Genomic DNA, 23,936 nt, shown 5'->3' with positions numbered 1-23,936 from the left:
TTCCTTCCTCCCTCCGTGTTCTCTCTTTCTTTTCTCCATAACTGAAGGGAGACTAGTTACAAGAATATGACATCTGCTATCATAATTTATTATTTATCATCGAAAAGTTAAATTGCCTTAATGAATATGGGTGTAACTGCTTGGCTGAACAAACATTCCATTAGCTGTCATAACCCAATTATCACAGTGGCATTACTGGCTGAAGATTTTTGCTTTTTCTCTTTCAATTTACAAGTTTAGAAACAATTTTTACATTTGGGGTCAAGGAACTAAACATTTATTGCTTGGTTTCCTACATCAAACAAAAATACCTATAAACTCTTAGAGGTTAGTTCAGCAAAGATGGATAGCCTAGAAGGAAACTGATTTGTTAAATACACACAAATCTTTTTCTACATTTAAAATTCAAATACTAATTACAAAAATATATTGACAAAACTTTCATTTCTTGTTTCAGAGAGATTTTTGCTATAGGGCACATGTGCTTGCCAGAGAGACAGAGAGTGAGAACTTCCCCCCAACGGGGTGTTGGTCATGCCACAGTCCCGTCTCCTCCATTCTCCTCTCTGGATTTATGAATTCCTTTATTTTTATTGTGTACCTAAAATCTCAGTAACAATGCATGTAATGAAGATGGTCTTCACTATTTGCAGATTCCATAGTTGCAAATCTGCCTACATGCTTAGATTTATTTTGATACCCAAAGTGAACTCTCAGGCACTGTGTAGTCATTCCTGGACACATGCAGAGTGGGGAAAGGTTGGAGTTAACTCAGTGCACATATTCCCGTTGAAGGAAATCTAAGTCACGCTCTCTGTCCTGGTTTCAGTTCTCATACTGTAAATACCCATCCTTTTCACAATATATTTATTGCCACATCGTTCTCATTTTCATGCTTCATGTTGTTGATTTTGCTGTTTAGTATGGTCCCTAAGCATAGTGCCAAAGTTTTGTCTAGTGTGTATCAGACATGAGGGTTGCGATGTGTCTTACGGAGAAATATGTGTATTGGGTAAACTTCACTCAGGAATGCGTTACACTGTCATTGACTGTGAGTTCAATATCAATCAACAATAGATATTGGGACAAGCAGGTGGCATAGTGTTTAAGGCTCTGTATTCCCACATGGTTGACCATGATTTGAATCCCAGATTTTGTGACTTGAAACTCACCCTGGGTGCGTGCTCAAAATCCCAATTGGAAAATGAAGGAAAAGTGACTGCAGCGTGACCATCCCCTCAGGGGATGGTTTCTCGCTTTCTATCTCTGTCTCTCTCGTCTCCCTAGTGAGAGTGAGCGCATGCACCCTATAACAAAAATCTCTCTCAAAATCAAACAAACAAAAAAGAAAAATAGTGTATATTAAATAGGTGTCTCTAAGCAGAAACACATAAAAGAAGGTTATATATCGATTGGTTTATGAAAATATTATGACCAGAGGGTTTCAAGAGCGTAACTCTAATTTTCTCTAGGAATCATGGTTCAGTATTTGCTAATTTGGTATTCATGTGGACTTTATAAAAAGTAATTACTATAGATAGAAAGAATCAGCTGTGTATATGTGAACATATCTATCAATCTATGTATTTGTCCATGTCCTTCAAAAAGTTCTTGGAAAATGTGTACTATGAAAAATCTATGCATTGATTCAAATATTTTTAGGACTAAAATAAACTCATACTAACTTGTTATAACATGTCTGAACAGTATCTAGTTTGAAGCACTGCGATAAGAAAGACATCAGTTTGAAAAGGGCATCTATCAGAACTTCTACCACAATTAATGGAAGAAATTACAACAAATTCATTGTGAAGACTGGGTAGAAGAATGGTGAAATTACCACATCACAAAATGTTTATGGGGACAATACTCAAAGATGGCAGGAGTTTACAAATAGATACCTCCTTCTAAGGAAAGGCAAAACAGGGCCATCAGGTGGCATGGTGGTTAAAGTACTGGGCTCCCACATGGTCAACGGTGATTTGAGTCCCTGACCTGGCAGCCTGCTTTCTCACTTTCCTTCTCTCTCTCTGTCTCTGTTTCTCTCTGGTCAAATTAATAACAACAATAATATAATAGTAATAATAATAATAATAAGGACAATTAAATTAATAATTAAAAGAAAAGGCAAAACAATGTTGTAGATAACACCTATAGTGGCAAACCAACTGCATCAATCTATAGAGAGAGTTCATCATAGTTGTGCCTTAATTGAAGGGGACAGATGATGAACAGCAGAAACAATATAGTCAATGTCATATTCTCTTCAGCTGGCTTGGCTTACACAATTCTGTGTGGAAAAATTAAAGTTGAGCAAACTGTCTACTTGATGGGTGACAAAGTAGTTTCAACTACTCCTATCAGCTGCAGACAAGAGCAATTTTCAATGTAATTTTAAACAAGTACGGTCAAGATCCTGAAGCATTTCCTCACAGAGTTGTAACAGGAGATGACATGTGACTTTTCCAGTATGTTCCTCAGAACAGGAGATGACATGTGACTTTTCCAGTATGCTCCTCAGGACAAATGACAATCAAAGCAATGGCTACCAAGAGGTAGAAGTTCCAGTCAAAGCCAAATTGTTAAGAACAAAGGTCATAGTAACAGATTTTAAGGATGCTCAAGGTGTTTTGCTTTCCGGAAGGTCAAAGAACAGTAACATCTGTTTATTATGAGAGTGTTTTGAAAAAATTAGTCAAAGTGATAGCAGAAAAAAACAGGCAAAAAAACCTCACCAGAGAATCCTTCTCCACAGCAGTACTGCTGTTCATTTCTCTCATCAAACAAGGGCAATCTTGTAAGAGTTCAAAGGGAAACCTTAGGCATCCGTGTTGTAGTCCTGATTTGGCTCCTTCTGACTTCTTTTTGTTTTGTTATCTTTTTTTTAATTTTTTTTTAATTGCCAGAATGCATCTTCACTCACCAGAGCAAAAGATCACTCCTCGGTGGGATGTGGTCATGCCACAATCATTTTAGCTACCTTTTTCCATTCCATCAGGATTTTGGGCTACTGGGACATGATTCGAACTGTGGTTGGCCACGTGGCATCTGGGTTCTTACACACAGGGTTTAACTGCTCTGCTAATAAGTGACCTTTATTTACTGAATTTTTTTCCCTCCTGATATATTTTTAAATTAATTAATTTACATTTATCCCCTAATCATCGTCACAGCATATAAAAAGTGGTTTCCCATCCAGAATAATCTTCCCGATTCAATTCTGCGATAGGATATTCAACTCCAAACTTGTCCCTATGATTAAGTTGGCCATTTTCTTAGTTTTTGAACTCCTATTTCTGTGTGACTACATTTAATTTTCCTGACATAGCACTCCCTTGAGAACTTCTTGGAGGTCTGGTCTGGTGCTCGTAAATTCTTTCAGGTTTTGTTTATCTGAGAATGTTCTTGTCTTTTCTTCCCATATGAAGGATAATCTTGCCAGGTACAGTATTCTTGGTTGAAATTGCTTTTCCCTTAACACTTTGAATATATTTTTCCATTCTTTCCGTGCTCGCATTGTTTCCAATGAGAGGTCTGCTGTTAGCCTGATGGGATATCTTTTGTAGGTAACTTGCTGTTTCTTTCTTGCCAACCTTAGTATCTTGTCTCTGTCTTTGGTTTTGGTCAGTCTGGCTATAATGTGTCTTGGAGAAGATCTTCTGGGGTTGATTTTATTTGGGGTCCTTTGTATTTCTTGGGACTAAATCTTTGAGTGCCTCTCTAGGTTTGGAAAGTTTCCTTGCAGGATTTCATGGAATAGATTATCAGTGCCCTTATGAGTCTTTTCACCTTCTGGGATGCCAATTATCTGGATGTTTGTACGTTTGATGGCATCTACTATTTCTTGTATATTATTATCAAATTTTTGGGTAATTTTCTGAGTCTTCATAGTGGATTTTTCTAGGCCAGCAATTTTCTTTTCTACGTCTGAGATTCTATTTTCTGTATGATTTAGTCTGGTTTTTATACTTTCAAGAGAGATTTTGACTTCCTGTATTATAGTCTTCATCTCTGACAGTTCCATTTGATTCTTTTGTAGTGTGTAATTCCTCTTTTAGATCTTGCAAGAATTTCCTCACCTCCCGGAACTCATCAGCTTCTTTCTCCTTTCTCTTCTACAGTTCATTGTCTCTCTTCTCTTCCATCTCTGTTAGCTTTGACATTATGAATGTTCTAAATTTTTATTGGACATTTCCATAATTTCCATTGAACTATCTGCAGATGAAGAGGAGTTATTCTTTTCCCTTGGAGGAGAGGTATTTTCTTACTTTAACATATTTCTTGTGGTCCTGCGGTGATTTCTGGTCATGGAAAGTGTGTTTCTTCCCAAACTTGAAGTTCAATCTGAGTGTCCAGGAGCATGCAGAAAAGGTAACAGAGAGAGACAACAGCAAAAACAACCAAGAAACAGAGAAAAAGAGAAGAAAAATAAAACTAAAAAAAATTATTTATTCTTTAAAGAAAAAGCAAAAATTAGAACTCACTAGTTGTTAGGAGCCATGAAGGTTTCTTCTGAGGTCTGCTCCTTTGCCTCTCCTGGGTTGGGAAGAGAGGGGTTTATTAACAAGATAAAGGGAGAGAAGGAGCTGAAAGCCCAGAAAATGCTTTACCTTAAAAATTTTTAAAAAGGAAAAATTACAAAAAATGAGAAGACAGAGACAGAGGTAGAGAGAGACAGAGGCAGAGGTAGAGGCAGACAGAAGGCTTGAGGAAGTTCCTACTACTGGATTTGTGGGCTGGAGGTTGAATTATCAGTAGAAAATCTTCATTTCTTTATTCCCTGAACTCACTAGTTCTCAGGAGCCATGGAGATATCTTCTGAGGCCTGCTCCCTTGCCTCTCCACTGGATTTGTGGCCTGGAGGCTGAATTATCAGTAGCAAATCCTCATTTCTTTATTCCCTGAACTCACTAGCTCTCAGGAGCCATGAAGGTGTCTTCTCCTTTGTTTACCAATTTTAAAAAAATCTTCGAAGTCCAGTCATCTTTCTTTGTTTAATAATGGGGAAAAATGTATTGCCATGGTTCAATCCTGCGGACTCTCGGTGTTTTTTAGGATAGACAAAGTCTCTAAGACTATCACTTACAAAATTGCCTTGAACTTGATGGGCTTTATGTTAAGAATTAAAGTTTATAGTTTTTTATTATCTTATAATTCAATTTTCTGCAAACTTGTAGAAGTTCCTTTAAGTAAACATATACACACATAGGCATGCACAGATAAATAAGTATATTTTATATATACATACATGTATATTCTTTTCATTTTTATTAAAATAGAAAATTATAACATACCAATATTAGTTATTGCCACAAATACAAAAAAAATTTCAAGATTAGGAAATTAATTAAATGATAACTGTATTTCATTATACTACTCACAATTGGAATTTAAACAGTTTCGTTTGCTATTTACTTAGAAACTGGTGTATAATTCAGCTATTTTGATACTCTGAACTTTTATTTTTAAGCAGACATTAAGTAAATGTTATAAATATTGTTATATGAGGTCTTTCAGTTACTGTGATTGATTGTTACTTATAACCTGTATCTGTAAGTGAGTCTTTATTAGGGCTACTGCTTTCTTTGTAAATTATGTAAAATTCAGTAAGTAAAGGCTTCTTGCAGGTCAGTTGGTGGTGGGTGGTTAAGATAGCTCGATTCCACATGACTGCTTACACAGTTCAAGTTCTAGACTTCATAGCTCAAAAAACACAGTAGGGGGGCTGGCAGGTGGCGTGGTGGGTGGTTAAGAGCCTTGGACTCCCACATGGCTGTCTATGGTTTGAGTCTAGGACTTGTCTGCTTGCTTTCTCACCCTATCCCCCACTCATCCCTCTCTAGTCAAATTAAAATAAGTAAATAAATAAATAAATAAAGTTAAATAAAATAATTCTTTTTAAAAAAACTCAAAAACACCCTAGGCTCATGTGGATAACCAATATCGTAAAAGGCAGGAGAAATGGAGAAAAGATTGTGGCATGACCATCCCCCATGTAGGATGCTTTATCATCTCCCCTTTTTTCTCTCTTTTTTCTGTCTCTCTCCAGTGACTACATTTGCCCTCTGGTAAATTTAAAATAGCAAACATATAAAGGCTTATGGCAGTCTCTGTTACTTGTTAGGAATACAGTTATTCAGAGACATCAATGAATTCTTCTACTTTAACTCTTGGTGTGTATGTATCTTGAATAAAAATTGCTTTAAACATGATTTTCACATAATTGTGTATTTTGCAGTTTCCTTGTCTAATTTGTTTTTTTTTTTTTATTTGTTTGCTGTTGTCTTCTTATTCCTAACACTGGGAAGTGGATAATAAATGGGTGGCATGAGTAGTAACTTCAAAATGAGGGGGAGTCTATGAGTCTCACATCTGTGTTTTGATTCTATTGACCGGGCCATAGTATGAGCTGAAGAGGGCCTCTAGACTTTTTTTTTTTTTTTTTTAAGCTTTATGTATTTTGTCACATACCTGCCTCAAGTGAATTAACATATATTTTTTACTAACATATGACAGTTATACACATGTGTGGGGTATACTGTTATTTTTCAGTATAGGAGTACTGTGCGTAATGATTAAGTCAGTCCACCCTTCATCCCAATCATTTGTTATTACTTTGTGTTGGAAACATTCAAAATCCTCTTTCTTCCTTGCTATGAAATACATAATAAATTTTTATTAATTATATGTTCCTTACCCTATTTTATAACACTACTTATTATTCCTCACATATCAATCTATAATTTTATTTCTGTTGATCAGCATTCTTCCATTCCTAACACCTATCCTTCTGGTCTTTAGTAGTCCTTCTTCCTGATGCTTCTTTTTATAGTCTTTTCTTCTTCTTTTTTTTTAACAATTATTTATTTATCCATTGATCTGTTGTGATTTTCAAGCCACTGGGTTTGGGACTCAAAGCATGGTCACCATGTGGGAATCCTGTACCTTAACCATCATGCCACCTACTGGACCCAATATTCACTTCTTAGATGGAGGTTAGAGTACAAGGTGGGAAAAGTGTAGGAATTGGTATCATGATATAGATATCATACAATTAGATGCAAGAGACTGATTAAAAGTCAGGATCTGCTTTACTTCTGACTTAAATGAATCGCAGGCTAGTAATCCTATACAAATAATTGTCGATTTGAGCTAAAATACCTGTAATTAACAATGGTATACATTAAGATAGGCATGCAGTTGCCACACAATAGGAGGGCTTATATCTCTGTTGATCTGCCTACAAACAAGTTTATTTTGTGTTAGAAGTCTAACTGTATAGAACTCTGATTGTATAGAACTCTGATTATATTTTTCAGTCTAGCTTTGTGGATCCCATGAAAAGACAATGATTCAGTTAAACATCTCTCCTCTTTTCTTAAAAAAAAAAAAAAAAATTATGGTGGCCATTAGGAGGCATGGTGATTAGCTGGATCACACATGGTTTAACATAGCTTAAATGCAGCTTAAAAATCACACTGGGTGTGTGTGCATACATGCGTCAAATCCCTGGAGGATAAAAGAGAAGGGACTGCAATATGGCCACTCCCCCAGGGGATGATTTCACACTTTCCTCCTCATTGTCTCTGTCTCTCTCTAGCTAATGTACAAACCCTGTGGCAAACACCTTTAAAAAATTGTTTAAATATTTTTCCTCCATTCTTTTCCTGGATGTGCGGGTGCATGCTCCCAGCATGTTTTTTGAAGCCACTGAGTCTGGTACCCGAACCATGGTCAGCGATGTGGGAGTCCAGAGACATAACCGCTATGCCATCTGCTGGTCCTTCTATATTGCTTTTTTTTTAAAAAAAAAAAAAAATGTGTTGATCAGGACCAGCAGTTGGCTGGTTACATCACTGGACTCCCACGGAGTCGACTGCAGTTCAAGTCTCGGACTTGGTGGCTTAAACTCATGCCAGGTGGGTGTACGTGCATGCCCAAAATCCCAGGAGGAGAACGGAGGAGAAGGTATTGAGACATGGCCATCCCCCTTAGGGGGCGATGTCTTGCTCTCTGTCTTTCTGTCTCTCTCTGTCTCTTCAGGGTGCACACATAGCCTATGGCAAATAATAATAATAATAATAATCTCTCTAAAAAAATATTGATTAAAAAGAGGTGAAATACTAACTGTTCAATTAAGAGTCAATTACGGGGCTAGCAAATGGCATAGTGGCGAAGGACGCTGGACTCCCACAAGGCCAACAGCTGTTCGAGTCCTGGACCTGGCTACTTGGCTTCTCACTTTTCCTCTCTCTCTCTCGCTCTGTCCCTCTCTAGTCGGATTAAAATAAATAAATAAAGTTAAATTTAAGAAAAATTAAAAAAAAAGAGTCAATCACACACCTACCTTTATTAAATGGAGATGCAAATATTGTCTAGTTTTTCCAAATCAAATACCATGTTAAATGTTATTTTCTTATGTCTCTTAAAGAGTTTTATGGGGGAATTCAAAGTAATTCTTTACTGCTTGACTATACGTATAATCTGTTGTTGCATTTTTAGATGAAGACTTTGTAACTTATTTATTTATTTGGCTTCCAGATGCTAAAGTTTTACGTTCATTATGGTGCATTTGTTTAAAATGTTCAAGTCTAAATGTGCACTCGGCATAGTAAAACTGCTATTTTCTTAAATATTACACCTCTTCAGAACGTATTTGAAATAGGTACTGGCCCAGACTGATAACTTTCTTTCCTTCATTTTGCATCATGCAGCAACTTCGGTATCAGATTGCCACTACAATCTTAAATATTCTGACTAGCTTCGCTGAGTTTGCAGTGACAGCCAGGGTAATACCCACTGTAAAAAGGAAATGCAGAAATAGTGACTATCAAATTCTGTGTTCCTTATAGGCAAGCCTTTTTAAATTTTTCCCTTACCAGTATAATCTATATTTCAGTTAATAATTTAGTACTAATCAGCTTCTTATCTTCTGAAAAGGAGAGTCTGTTTTGAATCACAAGGTAACTGACCTTGAGGGTGAGTTTAATATATGCAGATTTCTTCTATCACCTCGAAGCTTTTACTCCCCGAGTATTTTCTTGGTTACATTTGGGTCTGAGTTGTACAATCCTCATTTGTGTTTATTCTAACAGTGACTGGTATAATTTTTATGCAGTTTTTAACCTCCCTTAGTGTTTTTATTTGACAGTTATGTTTATGACCACTTTTAAATTAGACTAATGAGCAAAGAATATAAGTATGAAAGTTGTGGTAAATCATAAAGGCTATAAACAAGAAGAGCATTTTTCTGAAGGAATTCAGTTATTTTACAAAGTGTTTGTGTGTATCTGTCCAATTTATATTGTAAAATCAAATAGAATTTTCTAGTACTGAGGTGAGTTTTTGCATTGATCAGAAACAAAGTGTGATCAGAAGTAAGTGTAAAATAAGTATTTAAATTTGGTTCCTTGAACTAAGATTCATGCCTTGGAAAACAATATGAATTGAATAATGAGCTACAGATTAATTATAACTCTTCAAGGGGAATTATAAAAATATGTAAGCGAAGCTATGGAAGCTCAGTTTAAGAATTTTTAGCTTTCAAAACAGGAGTGTGTTTAAATGACTTAACATTATCCTGCTGGTCATTACATAAATCTACTAGATCCATTAACAAGGAGAAAAAGAAAATAAGAAAAAGTTAGTTTTGTGTATTTAAGAATTATATTTAATCAGGGCTTTAAGAATAGATTTAAGAAACTTTTTGAAAATAGAACCTCATTGTAACAGGCAACATATGTTATTAATAGCAACCTGCTTTGAAGATTAAAATGAGTAAATCTTTGTTTTAATAGTTTAATTTACTAATTTCTCTTCAGCAAAAATGAGATGAAGAGACAAGATTTCTGCTTTGAAATAGGATGACAGATTAGAATAGTGGCAAAGAAATAAAGTGATTTTTTTTAATGGTTTTTTTTTTTTACGAAGCAAAACGTGGTTTTTCTTTCTTTGAATTAATAGTCATTTTGCTGGGTAGCATTTTCTACTTAAGTATTTCCTGTTTTACACCAAAAAAATAGTGTTGATTTAGATTGTTATTCTCTTAGTCTAGCTCTTAGTGATCATATTTGTGTAATCTTCTTCCTTGAGAACTGGAATATGAAAATAAGAAAAACTACAGACATGCTTTTGGGATTAATATGTAGTACTTTGGGTAATGAAAAATAATCACAAAGGAATAAATTTCATGAACAGATTTCATTAACTATACTCTCCAATAAAATGATTTTACATTGATATTAGCATTTCAAGTTATTTCCATGAAAATCCTTTTATGAAAACAACCTTGATTTTTATTGGCCTGTTTTCTATTTTAAATCACGCTATGGAGAAATGATTAATTCAAATAAAAAGTATAGAACAATTTAACAGACTTAATAGTCTTATAGATAAGATAGAAATGTTTCTGCTATTATCTTGACTAGTTAATAGTAAATTGAGTTGTTGTCTTCTTTAAACACTGTGCTATTTTCATCTCTTGTTAATGTTGCTCTAAAGAAATTTAAAATATCATATTTCATGTGCCAGTCTAGAGAACCCTATTTCTGAGAGAAACAGACTTCAAGCCCATTTAATTGTGCTACTCAAAATTGACCTCTTATCTATAATTACTATTGTCATTCTGCAATATTTGACCTCGGGGTAAAGCAGTGTCTTTTAGCCTACAAAACATGAGATCATGCTAAATAACAGTAATGTTTCACTCAGTGTGAAGAATTGACACTGGAATGTTACATCAATTAAAACAGATTTTCAGTAGATCATAGTTCATTATATATATTTATGTTTTTGGTATTAACTAAGTTTACATATTTTATTTTAGAAAATGTGCACTACTTTTGCATTATTATTTCATATATTAGCATATATATTTGATATTTTCCCCAATTCAACCTTTAGATGTAAACTTAAAAGACTCATAAATTTATGTTGAACGTAAGGATTAGTAACATCGAAACTGTTTAAGTAAAATTATTTCTGTTATTATCTAGGCATAAAATTAATATAGTTTTTTTTTTAAACTTCTTAAGCTCTTAATCTAATATAACCTTAATGAATTTACCCACAGGAATAGTTGATAAAGCAATAATGAAAGACTGACTGGATGATATTGATCTATTCCATTCCTGAAAATAACTGAATTTTAATGTGAAAATACACAAATCAGCACTGTGACTATTCTATGTGTCTAAGGTTTATTCAATTTAATTTTATCATTTTACTCTGCTCAGTTGTTTCCTGAATTAAGAAAATCTCACAATCTCTACTGAATAGGAAATGCAGGGAATACTAAAAAATATGATACTTGCTTTGATTGTAATGCACAACTAAAAATCCAAAATTAACCATAACTGAAGTAGTATTTCTGTGATCTTTTCTTTTCCCTCTTTACTTCTTTTCTTCTTCATCTTAACTCTTTGCCCTGTCTTGTTCCTCTTTAACCAAATAAAAATATTCTGAATATAGCTTAATTGCTTTTAGAAGTAGAGATGGGAGTTGATCATAAAGAGGAATGAAAGTTAATTTATATATACAAGTTACCTCAAGTTAAAATCCATACAAGAGAAACTCCAATTTATCTCCATTTAGCCACTCTCCTCCCTCCCCCGCAATCCCTAATCTAGGATTGACTCAGGTCCTCCATTTCCCTTGTGGATCATACTGATTAGTTTCCTGGTCAGGCACATCTCAACAAATTTATATTGAGTCACTTGTGTTTGTTACTTACCATGTTATTGCCATTTGTTCTTGTTATTTCATTTCATAACTTAGTGGGTTTTTTTTAATCATTTATTCACTGAGCAGTGTCACAGCATACAAAATGTAATTTCCCATCCTTGGTATGGTGATCCAGTGCAACATGATAGTTAAAAGAGTTTGAGCTCCCCTGTCAATAAAAAAAGGGAAAATGCTTTGAAAATAAATAAAAGTTGAATAAAATACAGAAAAAATTTTTGAAAAACTATAAAATTCTAGAAACATCTGTGGTCAAATTGCTTTATAGGTAGCATTTCTTCATTATAGAAGAACATACTAGAAGCAAAGACAGTGCATGAGACTTATGTAAAAAAAAGTAGTGAACAATTTCAATGAGTGGATTTTTACTTGAAAAGATATCGCTTCTAGAACAAAACAAAAGCATTTATGTCTAAGTCAAATAACCTATTAAGTATACATTTCTGCTTTTGTTATTTTCTTTTTCAACTATTTTATGTGCTTAATCTATTCAGTTAATTATCAGTCCTAGAGTTTAAGAAATTTCCACTGTACTTTGTAATTTCTTTGAGTAAAAGCTAAAGAGAGTTTCTCCTCTGCTAAGCTGAAGCTGACTGAGTTCTATGGGTATTTCCATGTCTGTATATCATTAAAAATCTACCCACTTGAGTAGACATGCTTGCTATTTAGATCTAATATACCTTCTGGAAGTTCTCAAGTTCTTACTCTGTGAAATGAAGAAAATATTATACAATAACATGAATGAGAAACAGGTTCCATTTTGAAAGCCGGCTCTGATTAATTGCTAGTACCTTCTCGATGATCTGTGGTAAGATGAATCTATACTTCTTTCTATCTTACAGCTAAAATATTCTGATCTGGTAGTACTTTAGGGGGCAGAATGAGGAGGAACAATAAAACTACGACAGCATTGTTCTCCTGAACTATGTCCATGTTCCTTTGAGTGTTTCACAGTCCTATAAATGAATCACCCTTTATCTTTTTCTTTTTGTTCCTTTTGTAGACGCACTGTCATTGGTGACATCCCTTAGTATTCGCTAGTTAGCACATAAATGAGCACACTTGTGGGCTATGAAGAATTCATCCATTGGCTTCCATAGGAAACAAATTCGTTACTTCACTGCGAATGAGAACTACGTCATGCAGGGAAAAACCATGGGATGTAATTGCTGTCCACTTCCTCCAAAACCACCTAACTATGTTGATTTCTTTTTTTAATTAAAGGAAATCAGTCCCTTCATGTAACTCAAAATATTATCCTTCCAGTTAACAAAACACAAGGCTTACAGGTAGTGTGATGGTTATGGTGCTGGACTCCCACATGGTTCCAACTCCGGATCTGGTGGCTTGGAAATGATGCCAGGAACATGTGAGTGCATGCCCCAAATCCAGAGAGGAGAATGGAGGAGAAAGGACTGCCGTGTGGTCATCCCTCCTGAGGAGTGATTTTGCACTTTCTCTCTTTCTGTTTCTCCCTCTGGCAAACACAAAGGCACACTGAAATTCTTTCTTCTCCATTTTCTTTTAGTATTTTTGGCATGCATGGACACACACCTGATGTGTTTTTTTTAAGCCACCAGGTCTGAAACTCGAACTGTACAGTCAGCCAGCACCTTAATCACCATGCCGCCTGCCGGCTGACTTTGCCACAATCTTTAACGAATGTGGAAAATGAAATTCTGAATTTAGATTGTATATGGAGCTGGAATTGAATCTTGAAAAATAAAATAAAATAAATGCTTAGAAATGAAATACACTCATTGAATGCTATCATCTAAATATCCCTCAAACTCCAAATGTTCCTTGTCACATATACACATAAAAGTTATGGATGTCCTATATATTGGGTGGTTGGAAAAGTCATGTGTTATTTTCTTTTTTTGGGGAGAGGTTTTTTTCTATAGGGCACGTGCACTCACCAGAAAAACAGAAAGAGACAGAAAGACAGTAAGCGAGAAAGCACCCCCCCCGGGGTGGGGGGGTGGCCATGCCACAATCCCTTCTTCTCCATTCTCCTCTTGGGATCTTGGGCTTGCACGCACATGCGCCCGGTGTGAGTTTAAGCCACCAGGTCCAGGACTCAAATCACAGTCGACTACATGGGAGTTCAGCAACTTAGCCATTATGCTAACTGCTGGTCCTAAGTCATGTATATTTTCTATGCAAAAATGTGTCACGACTTTTGTGATAACCCAATAGATGGAAATTGTTGATGGACATGTGTAGAACCATTCAAATAAAAAAAATGAACCTTATTCATGCAGCAATTATTAAATGATAACCTACAATATACTAGCAGGTGTACTGGTTCTGCCCTTGGGAAGTTTACAAATATGGAAGGGCAACAGATCTATAAATTGATTGTTAAAGAGAATATGTAAAAGCTGTAATGGGGCTATTCCAGGGTGCTGCTAGACTAGATCAATCCTGTCATTTTTTTTCATCCCAAATAACAAATTTGTTTTACACTAAAGTAAACAAAATTAGTGTTATTATACTTGGATGGAAACTTGAAATTTTTAAATTCTGTTTTTTTGGGGGGAAGACTTTTGTTATAGGGCACGTGCACTCGCCAGAAAGACAGAGAGAGACAGAGACAGAAAGCGTGAAATCACTCCCCAGGGAGGATGACCATATTGCAATCTCTTCTCCTCTAGTCTCCTCTCAGGATCTTGGGCACACACACACACACACACCCAGCGTGAGTTTAAACCACTGGATCTGGGACTCGAACCGCAGTCGACTACATGGGAGTCCAACGACATAGCCATTATGCCAACTGCTGGTCCCAAATACTGGGTTGTCAGGTGGTGTGGAGTTAAGATCCCACATCTAATTGTATGGTTTGAGTCCCATATCCAGTGGCTTGAAAATCTCTGGCAAGCACACAAGCCCTATAGCAAAAAAAACAAAAACGAAAGAAAAAAATTGTTAAGTGCTTATGTTAAAAGTTAACTGTTAACTTATAGGTTCAACTTATTAAATTTATAACAATAAAGGAAATTTTATCTTTCAGAATATGTAGTATGTAGTTATAGCCCCTTAAATGGTTCACCTCACCCTATAATTACAGTTTAAAAAACATGGGGGATTCTCTTTTCTATTTTTAATCCTTCTCTTAATGACATCATTAATTGTGTACTGGAAATCACTTTAGGAAATCGTGTCAGTCCACTAAGCATTTCAGATAAGGTGATGCCATGAAGCATTCCAAGATTATCACAAGGAATTGCTTTCGAATGCCATAAAAGAAGAAATAAGCAGAATATGACCTGCTGAGGAGGTTACAGTTTTACAGCCCCTCCCACTGCAGCTCTTAAGTCACTCAGTTACAGTTAACTTTGCATGATCACGCACAGATTGAAAACAGTCATCACAACACCCCAGGCTTGTGGTGCCACTTGTATGTGTTTCTAAATCAATGATGAGGGTATCGGAACCGATACTGGACATGGACATGGCAAATTACAGTGAAGTTTTGGACCCCACTTACACAACTCTGGAGTTTGAAACTATGCAGATTCTGTATAATTCGAATGGTGAGTCTCATCTGCTTATAGATATAAAGCAAGTGTAAGGTAAGAAGGAAAACCAAGCTTCCTGAGGTGGTAGCTCAATGTTTTATTGCTAAAGAATTTAGGGCTTGCTTTTTTTCAGGCCACAAATCTATGAGCTTTTGCACTTCATCACAAAATTTAAATTAATAATGCTATGACTATTTTATGTTAGAAGTAGAAAAAGCCCGGTTTTGTGTAATAAAGTAACTTGAAATTCTGTCCGGGTCAGTTAGAGAGGTAAAAAGAGTAGCTTCAGCAGTTATTTTATTTGCTGTAAATCATTGTAGTAAGTAGTATTGGCAGATTGGCTGTGAAAGTATATTTTGTATGCAATATTTAAAGTGACGTATAGAACAAAGCTTCTACCGAACGCTGAGGCCTCTTCCTTTTCATTATTCCAGTTCCCAATTACTTCTGATGAAAAAGTGCATTTAAAATTATTGTCAAGTTTTTGCATTGGACACAAATATGAAAGGAAATAAAGGTTTATAGTATAATGCTTCTTGACAGGCTAATGTTTAGCTCTACAGAGTTCTTGGTATTTATCTATTGTAACATTTTAACTTTAAATTTGGCTTTAATTGTTTAGAGTTCGTGTCTTTATATAATGTGGTTTACTATTGACATTGAATTTAGATTTTTTTCCAAGTGAAAAATTTTGTCTGAAACAAGTTATTACTATTAGAACTCCTAACATCTAGCAATTATCTTTACTTTGGAAAATGTGTGTGTGTGTGTGTGTGTGTGTGTGTGTATGTATGTATGTATGTATGTGTGTGTGTGTGTGTTTAGTTCAGGATTGAAGATACATATTGTACTCAAGATATTGTAATATTCTACTATACTGTACAATTTGTATGACTGATAATCTGGTGTAATTCCCCAGCAACTAGCAATAGTTTATGAGTGTAATGACTTAAAAAATTGTCAAAAAATGAAATGTTAGTACACTTAATTAAAATAACCTATCGTACACTTCTTAGCATGTCACTCTTCTGGTTCTTCATATTTAGAAATAATTATATGTGATTTAGAGATATTTAATAGAGTGTTTCATTAGAATCATGACTTTAAAAAAATAGACTAAATCACTAAATGGTAAGGACTTCTTTACCATGAATATTTACCAGACTATAATAAAACAGCTAACATATAAAAGTATTTCATAAGTGTGTTTAGTAACTGTTGCTTTCTTGTGGTCAAAAATAATGTCATCAGTATTATGCATGTATGGCATTAAACTTGAAGCTGAAATTTAATTTTTTTTTATATTTCCTTATAATCTCCTTGAATACAACAAACTTTGAACACTTCTGACCTCCATATCTATTTTGTCAGTGTTACCAAAAGGAAAATACTTAGTGTTTAAATATCATAACATCCCATGATTAAATTTAAGAATATTCAATAAAGTTTTTTTAACTTTTTAAAGTTATATATACATGACAATACTTATCTATTCAGAAGTATTAGAAATTAGAAAATGTGTAATATCACAGAATATAATTGGGACATGACCATCTTTCATCTTCTTAATTTGTTACATTAGAGATAAAATAATGAACTATCATGTTTCTATTATGCAATTTTATTATAATTATTTTTAATATGTTAGCTTATCTATTCAATATCTTTCAATATATTCAATTCTAAAAGTTGAAAAACAGACGGGGTAAATGAGACAAATTATCAGACATCATGAAGTTTATATTCTGTGTGTAAAGATGGGTAGGTAATACATGAGTGAATAAATGCATATTACAATTTTAGCAGTTAAGTTAACTAATAAAGGTAAGCAGAGCACTAGGTTCTACTTGAAGGACAGATGGGAGGCAACTCTTTTAAATGTGTGTTCAAAGAAGATTTTTATATATAATGTGAGCTTTAAGCAGAAACCTAGTAGCTAGCTCAAAGAAAGTCTTGGAGAAGAACTTTCCTTCCAAGTGGAAGTTAAAAATTCAGAAGTTCCAAGATGAGAACAGACTTCGAAAGGGGAAAAAAGGGTAACATTACCCTTACTAAAGAATATTAAACCAGATGAAAGGGGGCATCAGATACTGGGGTTAGAGAGGTGAAGGTTGGGAGGGACTTTGCAGGGCTTTGCAGGTCATAGTAAGGTGGGTAGGCTTTATTTCCTTCTAGTGACAAATCATAATGGGGTTTGACACTAAAGGGCAATGGTGGCAATTTCTTTAACCGATTTCACTTTGGTGGCTTTGGAGTAATACATAAACAGTAGAGGCAAGCGAGGAAGAAAAGATATTAGTTAGAAGGCTAGTGCAATAATCCAGGGGAAAGAAGAGAGCCCATTGGATAAGGGTGACCATTGTGAAAGGTGAAAAATTGTGAATTAAATTTGTATTTTATTTGTCAGAAGGGAAGTGCACTCACCAGAGAGAGACAGAGAAATGGAAAGAGAGAGAGATCATGGGAGAAAGCACCCCTTACTAGGGTGTGGTTATGCTGCAATTCCTTCTCCATTTCTCTGTCCTTCATGATTTGGGGCACACACACACACACAATGCCCAATATGCCTTTCAAGCCCCTGGAGCTGGGAATCAAATTGTGTGTTATGCCTTGTGGGAGCTAGCTCCCTTAACCTCTTGGCTGTGGGGCTGGCCCATAAATATATGTTTTTAATGTGGACTTCTAATGGATTAGATAAGAAGGATGAAGAGAGACTACAAAGATGACTTTCAGGTGCTGGCCCAGGTACTGAATAGAATCATTGACTGACACAGGGAAGACTAAAGAAAAGACAAGCAAAAACGTCACTGGTTAGAAATGTAAGCAGGTAGTTTGCAGTGGAAGCAGACCATAGTTAAAAGGAAAACAGTGGTGTGGGGACTCCAACAAGCCAAAGAATGGACTCGTTCGAGCCTATGAAGTATCAGGAGGACAGTGCACTCAAGACTCAACACTAATTCGAATTCTCCTCTTCCTTGTTCTTTAACAGATAGTTCTGCTCCAGAGACATCAAGTATGAATACCGCAGACAACGGTGTCAACTGTCTATGTGCTATATGTGGGGACAGAGCCACAGGAAAGCACTATGGGGCATCGAGCTGCGACGGGTGCAAGGGCTTTTTCAGACGCAGCATTCGCAAGAGTCACGTTTATTCCTGCAGGTACTAGAAATGCTCCTTTTAGGAAAGTCATCTTCAGAGACATTTCCAAATGGCACACGGGTTGTAAGGGAAGAAAATGTAGAGCTTTCATATCTGTTACTCGATAAATGAAATTTCTAAGCTGTAACACAAGTGTAGGTAAGCACACAGGATGCATTCACACACAGCTGCTTCATCGTTTATGAAACATTTTAAACTAATAAAAGGTATATAAAAATCCATGTACGTACCACCCAGTTTAGACCAATATAGTTGAAACCTATAGCGGACACCTCCCTTGTCATTTTCTCTTCCTCCCTTGTCTCCCAGAGGTAACTACTATCTGACATTTGGTGTTGATCTTTTCCTTGTGTTTATTGTTTAACCACATATTCATACACCATTGAACATTTTCAAGTCTGTATTTGAGTGGTTTCTCAAAGTGTCTATCATTCTACATGTTACATTTCTCTTCAGCATCATTACATCCTGAATTGTTTAAAACAAAGTTAGAAAAATACGTATGATTTAGGTAGCTCGTCGATGTCAATGGATAAAATTTAATTTTCAGTCCTAGAATTTAAAATGTATTTTTCATGCCACATTTCATTGCCTTTAATTTGACATCTTTTGTCTAAATCTCGCTAGCTATATTCGTATGATACATGTTATACTTTTAAAAATGCAACTATCTTGGGACCAGCAGTTAGCATAATGGCTATGTCACTGGACTCCCATGTAGTCAACTGTGGTTCGAGTCCTGGACCCGGTGGCTTAAACTCACACCGGGCACGTGTGCGTGCATGCCCAAGATCCCGAGAGGAGAATGGAGGAGAAGGTATTGTGGTGTGGCCATCCTCTCTGGGGGGTGATTTCTCGCTTTCTGTCTCTCTGTCTCTCTCTGTCTTTCTAGCATGCGCACGCACCCAATAAGAAAAAAACCTTTCCAAAAAAAGGGAAAAAAATGCAAATATCTTGTCAACTTAGCACAGTTTAGGTTTAGGTATTGCACATCGATTGCTTGGTATTATGGTTCTTGAAAGCACATAATATCTAGGTTGAATATGGGATGTTAAGAAAAATAATTGATTTTTAGGGACCAAGCAGTTAGTGCAATGGCTATATCGCTGGACTCCCATGTAGTCAACCATGGTTCAAGTCCTGGACCTGGTGGCTTAAAGTCACGCTGGGCACATGTGTGTGCATGCCCAAGATCCCGGGAGGAGATTGGAGGAGAAGGAATTGCTGTGTGGCCATCCCCCTTGTGGGGTGATTTCTCGCTTTCTGTCTCTCTGTCTTCTCTGTCTCTCTTTGTCTTTCTGGCGAGCACACACGCCCTATTGGAAAGACCTGTAAAAAAACCTGGTTTTTAACAGGGAAAAAGTTTGTGTTTGCTCTATTAATTAAAAGTATATGTAGATTGCTTTTTTTTTTTTTTAAGAACAAGTTGGACATTTGAGAAGAAGTTAACTCTCTTATAACAGGGTGTAATAAAAGTTAATATACAACTCCCCAATATCACCTAGAGTTCCCTAGTAATTTTTTCAGAAGAGTTTAAAGGAGGTTAAAAGAGATATAAATGATCTACTTTAAAAATCTTTTGGTAAATAAGAAATAGTATTCAGAAGCGTTTGCTTTTATATATATCAAAACTAGAGGCAAAAAGTAGATCAGTAGGAAAGTAGTTATTATATTGGTCTAAGTTTAGGGGCATGTTTTTCTCGAAGCTCAGGCTAGGCTGGTCTTCAGTGTATCCATGTCTTTAGATTCATAAATCCCCTCTCTGCTTACATTGAAGGTGAGTTTCCCTCCCAGATCACTTCAGGCTTCTGTTTTAGTACTTCTCACATTCTGCTTTTTTTTTAAGCTTTTTTTAAGAATTATTTCATTTAGCTTTATTTATTTATTCATTTGTTTATTTCAATTTGACTAGAGAGGGACAGAGAGAGAGAAAGAGAGAGAAAGCCACCAGGTCCAGGACTTGAACCACAGTCGACCATGTGGGAATCCAGCGCCTTTAACCACCACACCACCTGCCGGCCCCTAGCACATTCTGGTTTTCATAATGGCTATCGTAATCTCATCTCTGTACTTTCTTTGTCTCGAGTGGAGGAGACACGGTAGTATTCAGCTTTAATCCCTTCACTAGGGTCTGTATGGTTGTAGGTTTTTTATATATGTTTACTGAAATCTGTTATTAATTTGACGTTGATTGGATGTATTGTCCTTGTATTCTCTGGTAATCTGGTCTCCTCAGCCATGTATCCCCACGTAAACAATACTTTTCTCCTCACTGTGAAAGCACATCTCTTTGAACTCAACTCTTTTATCATAGGCTTTATTTTTCTTTTGACTTTAACTGGCCACTTATATATTTTAGAGTGAATTTTTTTTAGAGGTTATAAAATACATTCCTTTAAGGGTTAGCAAGCAGTGTAGTGGTTAAGATGCAGAACTCCCTCATGGCCAACCACGATTGGAGTTCCAGACCTGGTGGCTTGAAAATCACATAGGTTGTATGTTCACACATACCCAAGATTCCAGAAGGAGAATGGAGGAGAAGGGATTGTGGTGTGACCATGCCCCCTAGGTGGTGATTTTTCACCTTCCCTCTCAGTGTGTCTCTCTGTTTCTATTTGGCAAGTGCACATTCTGTCTGTCTCCAACTAGTGCATATGTCCTTTGGCAAAAAATGCATGTAAATAAATATTCTCTCAGCATTAAGTAAATTATAAATAATCAGGGGTATACTGATATTTATGGATAATTTTATGTAAGTTTTGAAGAAACATTGTTTACTACAAAATTAAGGTTTGATGCAAACTCTTTAAAGTACATTCACACAATAACCCTTCACAGCAAGTGCAGCTCCTTATTCTGCAATCGTAAGTTAGTGTTCTTTAACATCCCCAAGCTCTACTGAGACTGAATGATGAACCTCTAAGTCAAGCTCAGATCTGTACTCTTGTTGTTGTTGTTGTTGTTGTTATTTAAGTATACAGTTGAGTTTTTTAGTGTATTCAGAGTTGTGTGCAACCCATGCCACATTCAATTTAGACCATTTTCATCACCTCACATAGACACCTGTAGCAGTCGCTTTCCATTTACCTTCTACTCCTCCCCAACAACTTGAGAAAACTATGAATCTACTTTCTGTTTTGCCTCTGCTGGATATTTGATTCTACAAAAACCATACATCAGGTGGCCTTTTGTGCCTGGCTTCTTTCCTTTAGAATCGAATAGCCAAGGTCATCCACATTGCGGCACGCATCAGTACTCCATGCCGACTTACGGACAATCCTGTTCCATTGTGTGGGCGTACCACATTGTGTTTATTATTTTAATATTTGGGAGGTATTTGGATTTTTCCACTTTTTGGCTATAGTGAATAATGCTCTTAAGGACTTTTGTGAAGACTTATATTTTCATTTATCCGAGTTATATAACTAGCATAGATTTGCTGGTGTATAGTAAGTCTATGTTTAACTTTTTGAGAAACAGCCAAACTTTCTTTCAAAGGAACTGTATGTTTAATTTTTTTTTTTTTTTGAGAGAGATTTTTGTTATAGGGTACATGAACTCAGTAGAGAGACAGAAAATGAGGAATCACCCCCCTCAGGGCGGATGACCATGCCTCCATTCTCCTCTGGAGATCTTGGGCATACGCACATACACACCTGGTGTGAGTTTTTACAGGTCTGGGACTCAGACCACCGTCAGCTACATGATAGTCCAACCATGTAACCATTACACCATCTGCTGCTCTCTAATACTTTAACCAACATTGTATGAGGGTTCTAGTTTTTCTACATTATCATCAGCACTTTGAATGATAGCCATTCTAATGGGTGTGAAGTGATACTTCATTGTGCAGAGACTATTCTCAAAGTTGTTCCCAATGGCCCTTTAATATGGAATTTGGCATTTAGAGTGTACATCAGTTGGATATGAGTTATATGTAAAATTAATAAAATATTTAAAAATTAAAATTAATATTTAAATAGAGAAAAACTATGAAGGTGCAGAATGAAATTCTGATATATTCTCCATCACACTGACATCATTTAGCAATAAACAACTAGAATTTATATGCCAAAGATTTTAAAAACTAGGCTTGGTTTTCATGACTCATGTTATAAATGACCATGCACACTGGACAAAAATAAAAGTGATTCAGCTTTATGTTAGACTTCATGGGAGGTAAAGCTTGTATTCCCTTGTATATGCTAATTGTGACACTGAAAAAGTCATAATTGTTCTTGAACACCTTTCAAATTTGATCATGCTTATTAAAAGTGCATATGTCTGTTTGCTTTCTTGATAAATAATAGTTTTCTGCACACTAATATATCTTTGTTCGATGTTACAGGTTTAGTCGACAATGTGTTGTTGACAAGGACAAAAGGAATCAATGTAGATATTGTCGATTAAGGAAGTGTTTTAGAGCAGGAATGAAAAAAGAAGGTAATAACAAAATAATAATTAACATTATTGATGAAAAATGTACAGTAATGTTTTTAAATGAGTTCTAATTTTTCTCTATATATCAGTAAGGTGGGCCAGCCTGTGGCCTGGTGGTTAAAGTAGCTAGGTCTTACGTGGCTCACCCTGCAGTTCAAGTCCCAGATCCAGAGGCCTGAGAAACATACTGGGAATACATGGGTATATGCCCATAATCCCTAAAGGAAGGACAAATGGAGGAGACAGGATTGTAGCATGACCATGACCCATGGAGGGTGCTTTCTCACTTCCTCTCTCTTTGTCTCTCTCTCATCTCAGCGAGCACATGTGCCTTATAGTAAATTTAGAAAAATAAAATTTTAATCCATTATTCTTTGCTAATATGGACCAGTAAGAGAGCAGAGGTCATCTTCTTACTCTTCTTACTAAGCTGCTATATTAGTCAAGGTTCTACAGAAGAACAGAATTAATGATAGGTGTGTGTGTGTGTGTGTGTGTATGTGTGTGTAGGTATGTATGGGTGTGTGTGAATATATATATTTATATGTGTGTGTATATATATATATACACACACACACACATATACACACACATATCTATATGTGACAAAAATGAAGTTCACCAAGCTAAAGCATTTTTATCATTTAAAAATGGACTTTGTAGGACCAGAAGAAGGCTTATTGGTCATGTTGTTACTGGACTCCCACATAGCTGATTGTGGCTCAAGTCCCGGACCTGGTGGCTTAAAACTCACACCAGGTGCAAGTGCATGCATGCCCAAAATCATGACAGGAGAATGAAGGAGAAGGGATTACGGTGAGCATACATGCCCTATAGCAACAATCTCCCTAAAAAAAACAGGAAGAAGAAGAAAAAGGGACTTTGCTAACATAAATCTTGATTTAGTAGTTTTTAGAATTAATTACTTTGCCAGTTGTTTTCACCCATTTATACTTTCAGTCCTTCTTTATTCCTACAAAAATGTGAGTGAATCACAATCCATGTTTCCTTTAAGAGTTCTATAATTTGTTAAATAAAATTATTTTGAAAATAATGAAATTTTATCTTCTAA

The 23,936-nt window shown here is 35.8% G+C and overlaps 1 protein-coding gene across 4 annotated transcripts in view; it reads left to right on the top strand.

The window, feature by feature from the left end:
• Nucleotides 1-23,936, top strand: part of HNF4G (hepatocyte nuclear factor 4 gamma) — a 94,033-nt gene that overhangs the window by 51,312 nt on the left and 18,785 nt on the right. For 3 of the 4 annotated variants that reach the window (XM_027776335.1, XM_027776336.1, XM_027776337.1), the window contains 2 exons: nt 18,253-18,424; nt 22,773-22,867. In XM_027776335.1, the coding sequence (XP_027632136.1) occupies nt 18,279-18,424; nt 22,773-22,867 (241 nt within the window). In that variant the 5' untranslated portion in view covers nt 18,253-18,278. Of the gene's footprint in view, nt 1-15,119; nt 15,279-18,252; nt 18,425-22,772; nt 22,868-23,936 lie in introns of those variants that run through there. The other variant, XM_006159927.3, reaches the window with a different exon arrangement.

This window comes from Tupaia chinensis, unplaced genomic scaffold (assembly GCF_000334495.1).
Source record: "Tupaia chinensis unplaced genomic scaffold, TupChi_1.0 Scaffold000667_1, whole genome shotgun sequence".
In the NCBI taxonomy this organism is placed as follows: domain Eukaryota; kingdom Metazoa; phylum Chordata; class Mammalia; order Scandentia; family Tupaiidae; genus Tupaia; species Tupaia belangeri.
The sequence above is the reverse complement of the archived record's forward strand: the minus strand, read 5'-3'. Positions and strand labels throughout refer to the sequence as shown.